Source organism: Echiichthys vipera, assembly GCF_963691815.1.
Source record: "Echiichthys vipera genome assembly, chromosome: 9".
Lineage (NCBI taxonomy): Eukaryota > Metazoa > Chordata > Actinopteri > Perciformes > Trachinidae > Echiichthys > Echiichthys vipera.
This window is the reverse complement of record NC_139834.1, coordinates 8,411,052-8,420,023: the sequence shown is the minus strand read 5'-3', so window position 1 is coordinate 8,420,023 and position 8,972 is coordinate 8,411,052. Positions and strand designations below refer to the sequence as shown.

Below are 8,972 nucleotides of genomic sequence, written 5' to 3'. Positions count from 1 at the left end.
ATATTAGGCCTCATGCACCTGACCCCCATTGAACATATCAAACTAACAAAGGCTGCTGGACAGTCTGCTAACAAGTTTCAGGCACGCAGTGAAACCCAAGACTCTCAATTGATCTTTTTTAAATGTGGCATTCTCATATTCTTGCAGGCATAAACCTCCTGCACAATGTGGAGCGGACCGTTTGGTCTCTGGAGCTGGCCTCTAATCCTGCAACTTTGTCTCAAGCTTGTAATCCTCTATTATCACTGGTATTTCATATATTCAAGCAAGCCACATTCAAGTTGCTCTCGATTTCCTCAGTTTTCACAGAGGCATGACGGGTACATCTTTAGAGCTGCCCTACCCATCCTATCGTCATCAGTGCACCATCAACCACATGTGTTCTGTAATCAGAGTGATGCTGGCTCCATCCAACTGCACTTGTTGCATAACTTCTTAACTTGCAGCGTTATCAGGTCACCCAACTTGTATATTGAGTCGTTTTAACACCAGGCGAAGAATTTCAGAATCTGTAACTCAAGAAAAGCATGAGACCAGCAGGTTGCTGCGTTAGATAATTTAAATGTAAGTTACCTCTAAATTGAAGAGCAAAGTCTATTCTCAGTATTTGATATGACATCGGACCGAGTGCAATAAATCTGCAGGAATACATCTCATGCATACCGCCATGCCCACATGTAACACCACAGTGTACGTTAAATACCACTGCAGGTGAAGATGGATGTCCACTGAGCGATTTTCTCAGAATTCAGTGTGCTATTGGTTTGTAATAAAAACGAGAGAACACAATATAATGTAAATAAAATAGAAGGAGTCTCTGTTTGTCTGTCTGTCTTTCAATTTTCTCAACTACCGTTGATACCATTGACTTCATACTTGGCAGGTGTATTTCTGAGGACCCAAGGATGTCCAGCTACCTAGCTACATGAACGCAAAATACCTTAAGAAAAAGATTGAAAACCACTACAGCGTCTTCCATTTCAACCCTGATTGATGAACAACAAATAACATCTGTGAGACAAACACATTAAACGGGCTGATATCGCCTGATGTTACTGGCCCGGCCTGTTTATCCATCTAGCTCTACCGTGGATACAGTCTGTTAGCTTTTTTTGGTATTTTCAGACTGGAATATCTGGTACAGACCTCCTCCTGCGCCTCCCAGTGACTTCAAATAACTTTGGTAATCTTCTGACTTTTCATTCATGATCCTAAGCCTCTATTTCTGCTGACTTTTCCTGTTTTGGACCATTAAGTGGATCAGAGAGGCTCAGCAGGTGCGACTGAGTTATTCATAACCGATCATCTATAAATAATCTTTAATTGCCCTGACTTGCAGCAGTTTTTTCCATTGCATTAATTTCAAACAGTGCATTCACAAAGAGACAGACAAACACATATGAGAGAGTGTAACACATGGCGACACTACACAATGATAAAGTAGTCTGAGTCACTTGAAACCGGACTGGGAATTCCATCCGTTTCTAAAAAGAGACCAGCACATAACTGGGAGGGAGGTGCACGGGGGGGACATTCAGCTGCATGTTCTGATCTGTTGCCAAAAGAAGAAATTTCACTTGACTCAGGCTTACAGGCTGGCACAGCAACACACAATGGATCCATACAATGGAAGAATGAACTGTAGAATATTCCACTTAAAGCTGCATTAGGTAAAAATAAATCAATAAAGACGCCAAAATATGCAACAGAGTGAGATCTCTTTCTGCGGCTCTCCCCTCTCTGTCCTGAGCCAACAGGAAATCTCTCTCTCTCTCAAATGACCTGTGGTTAGTCTCCTGTCACGAGCTACATTTTCTAAAGCCTGAAACTGAGCCAAGAGGAGGTGCAGGAGTCTAGTTTGAAGAACACTTGATTTATAATATGATGCAAGATTATCATGGATGTTTTGCCCAACAAAGCAAAGATTAAACCGCCTGCCACAGGTTTAATATGAAGTAAGAAATACTGTTCATTTCTAGGGCTGCACCTCTGTCTCTTTGGTCTTAATCGACTAAGATTTCTTGTGAGATTCATGTGCACATCTCTGGGAAACACAAGTTTTAAAGTGGTGCTTTTGCACGGTCATTGGAGAAACTCAGCTTTACTAATTTAAAAGTCGACAAAATCGTTGACCAGGAATGTCTTTGATCAATGACAGCCCAAGTTCATTCAGTGTTTTTTTTAATGTTTATAATACTTTTTTTTAAAATAATAACTTAACCTCAACTACAAGTACTTCCCAATTCCTATATGCCTCGAAATATTTTAAGTAAAGATGACAGAAGAAGTTGGAATATGCAATTTTAACTTTTATTTCATGTTTTTCGCTGCAGTAAAATATAACTTCTTAGTATGTAAAAATAAACCAAAATAACATTCTCCCCAAACTGCAGAATACAGTTCATATGGCAACAACACCAGCAGGTTTAAAACAGATTTGAAATAACCTACATCAAAGACCAGTGTATAAGACTACACTGGATGATACATAGTATTTTTTAGCTGCTCAATGTCTATTCATGATGCATGAATGATACAACTGAATGATGATCACCAAATACATACGGTGACATAAGATATAAAGCAAACTGGACATCTAGGGGACTCATGCTTTGGATATTTGTGCGTAGACCCACAAACAATTCTTTCAAGTAATTTGCCCCTTTGAACATCCTCGTAGTATTTAATCTAAACTAAAATATATGACCATTTTTAATACTTGAGCCGAAGATATAATTGTGCTTTTTTTATATTTTATGTGCAATTTACAGTCAAAAAAGATTGCAAGTTACAACAAAGGAAAGCTAAATTATTGTTCTCATTACATCCTTGAAATGAGGGCAAAGATATTTTTTGTACTCAATTTGTAACTGTTTGGAAAGTGCAACCATCTTCCCCCCATGAGAAATGTATCCATTGTTGGCACTGTGTTGTATGTAAACAGCCCCCCTTTGGTCCATGAGCTGCCCCGTCTGCAGAGTACAAAATTTACTGGAAAAACAAACTAGGAAGAGCATTTTGTGATGAATCCACGTACATGTTGCTTCTGCAAGTTTTATAAGTTATTCACTTTATAATTCAGAAGTTTTCCTCCGGAGCAGCATAATCCCTTCAGATTCTTCTTCTCCTTCACGTCTTGCAGTTTCACATAATACTACCTGAAGTATGAGTCAGTCTTTCATGAGAACTCCAGTTATTATACATCACAGATCTCCAACCGCACACTCAAAACGGAAGCGTATCCATGAAGATTTTTTCCACAATTGGTGGCGGAGGAACAAGATCTTCTAATTTAAGGTAAAAGATACGCTGGAGGCCTTGAGTGCACAGAGTCCGGAGGTCAGGCAGCTTCCCGAGAAGTCTTGACAAATAATTGGGCCGCAATGACTCTGAGCCACAGCCAGAGATGTGATCTTTAAGGCATGTAATGAGCTGGTTCTGCAGGTCCTCCACGCGTCTGGACTCCTTTAGACCATGTCGGTCTGCAGAAGATGAGAGACATGTTAGAGTCAGAGTGAGCTTTTTTATCACACAATATATCACACTGATAAAAGAGACACTTTGAAACCATGAAGTGAGAAATCAAGATCTTTCATCGAATCATTTCTTCTTTTCTCATTTGATTTTAATGGGCTTTAAAAAGACCACAACTCCGAGTTGAATTTGGAAAAAATCTGTCTACACAACCAACTAATAATAAGTGAGATGAAACCCTGCTAACGTGGACACACACTGGTGTTAGAAGTGTTAATGCTCCACGTTGGAACAGTTCCTTGGCTTTGAAGATAAACCTGCATTACAGTTATGTTTAGTCTGCTGAGATATATTACATCTTCCCTCTTAGTTATATGTGAGGTTGTGTTACATTCTGACAAACACCTGTTGTGTCATTCCTGTGTTGCATAACTGCCTGGCATTGTTCACATCAATTAAACCAGATTTTATTATGCAAACTTTGTCCTTGCTGAATAAGAATACCTGATTAAATTGGGGGGATAGAGTGGGTTAAAGTCTGATAACTCTACTTCAAAGAGTAGATGTTTTAAATAGTACAAATTAAAGGATAGCAGTAGCTCTTACCAGCGATTATTACCAGTGCTGTGAGACAGGAGAAGGAGGAAACGTCTAGCTTCATGCGGTGGAGGCTTTGAGAAAACTCTAAGATGGAGTCAATCCAGTCCCCAAAGCCTCGGACACACTGCGTTTTGTGAAGCACGGCCCCGTTGCAAAAGATGAGCTTGTCCACTTCAGGATTGGAACTTCAAAAGAAAAAAGAAGACAACATTTGTTGATTTTATCCAAGGCATCAGGGATATAAACCAAAGTTGTATTTTTAGGACGCTGCACTCACCGATATGCAAGACGCAAGATGAAGAGTTCAACAAATGCAGATTCCAGCAGCAGTTCCTGGTCTTCTGAGCAGAACTCACAGAAACCCGGGATGCTCTTCGCCCAGTTCCTGATGACCTCCATGGAGGATGTGAGTAAGTCGTAGAACTGTTTGATGTCACTAGCGTCCTCTTTCTGGTTCGGACTGACTTTTGTCTCATCATACTGAAAATGCAGACGGCAGAGAAGCGCAAATAGATGTCTAAGTTGGTAATAATCAAATATTCCCCCAAACATAAATAAAAGAGATTTTGTCTATTTTGTTGTTTTTTTTACCTTGGAGTAATCCAGTTTCCCAACACCGGGATTTGAGTCGATGTGGGCCCTCACAAGAGAAGCAATCATGCTCACTGGAGACACAGTGGTGGTCACGTCCTGGGCGACTTTAGGCTTCGAAGGCAGGCGACCTCTTCGTCCTTTCAGGCTATCTGTTCTCACAACTGGAAAAATAATCACAATCAACTGTTTATTTTCATTTCAGCGTCACCATCCGAATCCTGCGCCATTCGTTTGGGTTTCTACTGCACTCACCTTCTCTCACCATGCCCACAACTAGACACTTCTGGAAACGGCAGAACTGGCATCGATTCCGCCTCCTCTTGTCCACAGGACAGTCTTTGTTGGCGAGGCAAACATACTTGGAATTCTTTTGTACAGTGCGCTGGGATATCAAAAAGAAGAATTACTCTAAATTTGTCACAAAGACTGGGCACAACACTTTCAGTCGTTAATAGATTAATTGGCTGCATAGACATGTCAGATCTTATTACCTTGAAAAACCCTTTGCATCCCTCACAGGTGCGAACGCCATAGTGCTGACAGGAGGCGTTGTCCCCACACACAGCACAGCAGCCCTCATTTCCACTGGAACTTTTTAACTTGGGCGATAAGCTCCCGTCCAGCTGGTCAGTGCCATCGAGGCTACGCGCTTGCTCCATCACCAAGGCAGGGAAGGTCATTGCAGACGGGTGAGGGTGGGGTAAAGTGAAAGGATCCTGCTCTCGTAAGTGTGATTGACCCAAATGAGACATATCCTCCACAGAACCAAAAGTGAAGAAAGAGGGCTCTTGTGGCACTGTGTTGTCCTCTGCCGCCCAGAATCCTGGACTGGGCGAGTACGGCCCGAAGGCTGAATCCCAGTTGCACGCTTGCTGACTCTGGAACCGGGGTGTTAAAGGAGATGAGGCCGAAGCGGGGCTGCCAAAATAATCCGAGCCAGCAGGAGACACTGCCTCGTCTGGGTAACTCAGCGTGAACGCTCCAGGGTAGCAGCCGAAAACCTGTAGTTCATCCAGCTTGAAGGGGGTCTCCTGGCCTGACAACGGAGCGACGTTGGCAGGGGCTGCAGTGAACTGACACGAATATGCGTCAAAGTCGCCCCCTTGAGGGTCTACCAGGGAGCTGATGCTTGGCAGGGATGGAGCAGAAAGGTGGTCCCGTGGGCTGCTCATATCTACAGCCAGCCTGGAGATTGAGTCTGTGCTCTGAAGCTCCGAGCCGCCAACACTGTTGTCATAGAGCTGAGATCCATGCTGGGGGTGTATGCAAGTCATGGCTGCAAGACTGAAAAAAGACGTTATCAAAGATGTTAGAGCCAAACAAGCTTAATTTTCATATTTTTTTACTTTATCTACTTAAGAAACTGCTAATGCACCTGGTACAGTAGCCTATTAATGTGATGGATATTAAAACATTTTAAAGGATAAATATTTTTTATTTTAACCAGTGAACCAGACTGTGGGGGTTTATTGGGGGTGTAGGGGCCCTTGCCTCACCCAACTGCAAATAAACCTAGAAGGTGCTCTACTTCACATTCAGCAACAGTCGTATATCATCTCTAGTATCATATATTACTAGTATGGTAAATATGGTCAGCTGCACATGCCAGAAAGTACAGTCAGGGGCTTAATGCCAACACACAAGGAACATGTAGCATACATACATGCATACATGTATGATAAACACTTTGATTTCCAAACTTTACTCGACAACTTGAACTAATTTTTATTAATTCCATTTGAGCTTCTCTGCATATTAAAATACTATATGTTATGTATTCGCATCACATTACTCATACTGTACATGTTGTAGGCTGCACATTCATTTACAACTTTCTGTTTCTTCTATATTCTACTTGTATTCTATAAATTAGTGTTTATTCTAACTCTGGCACCTCTGGTTAGATGATAAAGTGCATTTCACTGTCTCAGTATTGTGTGAAATGACAATAAACTTTCACTACTTTAATGTAATCCAATATATTTGTGCAAAGTAGCTTATTAGGTTTTTCCTTAACCCTGAGACATGCAGGGGCTGTGGATAGCACCTGCAAATACAACTTTAATTTGCTTCCTGCTGAATATTCTCTCTATACTTTTTATATGGATCCCCATTACACAAAACAAGGCAGGGCATATAACGCAAATAAAAAGTCTCAATTAAAAGGAAAAACATATTCAAGACCGATTAAAACAGCCTAAATAAACAAACCAAATATATACAGTATATAGCCTAATAAATGGGGACGGAGCAGCGAAGTTCAATGCCAAGGTGTCAATTGTAACTTTAACATTTCCGCATTCATGCACGGTCTGTTTATTTATATAAATACATTTTAAAAAACAAAACAAAACCTTTTTCTTACCTGTTGCTCCGTCTACAAGTGTTTTGAACTGTCTGTACTCCACAACTATTCGTCAGTCATCCCCAGTGTCTCCCAGCTGAGGAGCAAGTCCCTCCACTCTCGCGCCTCCTCTGCCGCTTTTATACCGTCCGCTGCACTGTACCCATGACGTCAGAACAAGGTTTCCAAACAAGGGCGGTGGGCGGGGAGATTTCCAGCCCCCGACCAATCACAGCGCGCGTTCGAGAGAGAATAGACGTTCGATGACGCACTCCGGGATTCCGTTGACGCGCATATGGCAAAGAACCGCAGCATTGTCCTCCCCGACGCACACACACACACACACACACACACACACACACACACACACACACACACACACACACACACACACACACACACACACACACACACACACACACCTACACAAACACACGTGCGCGCGGCTAAATACAACTTAATAAAGCTGAATGTAACTTTATATTTTGAGGCCTGAGGCTGTCACGAGGCCAGTTTGAACACTTTGTTATGTAAAAGGATACAATAACTTTTGCTGATGTGATTGATTTTATGATTTATAAACAGGAAGTCACGGTGGATTTTTTTTCTATTTATAGGAGGAAAATCTATTTTTAATGCCCGTTAAAAAAATATCTGGTGCGTTGCCTACAATAGATAGCAAAAATGACAGGGGCTCCAGGTTTTCCATGTTTGAGCTGATTTGTGCTCATTTATTTTAAAAATGTGCATCAAAAAAGCACAATATCCTCTGACATGGAGGGTTCTGCTCTTAAAGAACGGTCAAAATGTCGTTGTTGATCTTTTGTTATTTCAGTTATATGCTTCTATTTAGTATATCCCTGATTTCATTTATGTTTAATCAAAATATCACGCAGTCTAATTCAAGACCATTTTACAGGTATATTTAGTGATGTATTGCAGCATTGTATCATATTCGGTTCCTATTATTGTGCATAACTCAAATTCAAGACCTGAAAACACAGAGAGGTTTAAGAGGAAGAAGTATTCCCTTTAAAGTATGGTTAGTCAAGACAGAAAGTGATTTGACACAAAGGCAAGTGCCAAAATAAAACGGGAAACACCAGTAACATAAACCTATGTCCCTAAAGTGAGGATGAAACCTACATTGATTTGCATGCACACTCTACTCTTTGTAGGCCTTCTGCACTATAATGTTCACCAACTGAGTTCACTTCACAGTGTGAAATGAACTCAGGTGAATTTCAATCTTAATCTGCAATGCTAATATTTTTTCTTCTATGCCGTGGTTTGAATTTCAAAATATTTTAATTTATTTTCCCATATTTTTCTACAATTTATTGTTTCTTATTAAAGCTTCTTCCGTGTTTGCTGTCCACTTTGCTGCTGTAACAAGGACGTTTCCCCTTTGTGGGACTAATAAAGGTATATCTTATCTTATCTTAAGTTATCTTATCTTATCTTATCGTATCTAATCTTTTCTTATCTTATATTCTCTTATGACCCAAGACATGGGTCATAAATGGGAGTCATGGGACTTTCCTTCCCGCCTGAAGTTTGTTTTGTTTTTTCTTCTCAATCCATATTTGAACCCACAGAGGCTCTCTATTGATCACTGCCCCCTCGATGCCATCCATAATAGAAATAACATTTCACAATCTGGTGCAACATAGCAAGCAGGCCACACACACACACACACACAGACACACACAAACACACACACACACACACACACACACACACACACACACACACACACACACACACACACACACACACACACACACACACACACACACACACACACACACACACACACACACACACACACACACACACACACACACACCACACACACACACACACACACACACAAACTCCTGAAGCTGAAAGTGTGATGAGAAAAAATGTTGAATGTTTTACTAAAGAGACTCAGCGATTTGTTTGCGCTGCGATCCTC

General features: G+C 41.1%; 1 protein-coding gene across 1 annotated transcript; it reads right to left on the bottom strand.

Moving 5' to 3' along the window:
* Positions 1 to 2,296: 2,296 nt before the first annotated feature.
* nr4a1 (nuclear receptor subfamily 4, group A, member 1) lies at positions 2,297 to 7,109 on the bottom strand. Its single transcript, XM_083919644.1, has 7 exons — positions 7,034 to 7,109; positions 5,160 to 5,952; positions 4,921 to 5,050; positions 4,666 to 4,829; positions 4,352 to 4,554; positions 4,081 to 4,259; positions 2,297 to 3,482 (listed from the first exon to the last, which is right to left on the bottom strand). Exons 2-7 carry the CDS (start codon positions 5,940 to 5,942, stop codon positions 3,226 to 3,228), a joined length of 1,716 nt encoding a protein of 571 aa, XP_083775770.1. The 5' UTR covers positions 5,943 to 5,952; positions 7,034 to 7,109; the 3' UTR covers positions 2,297 to 3,225.
* Between the last annotated feature and the right edge of the window lie 1,863 nt (positions 7,110 to 8,972).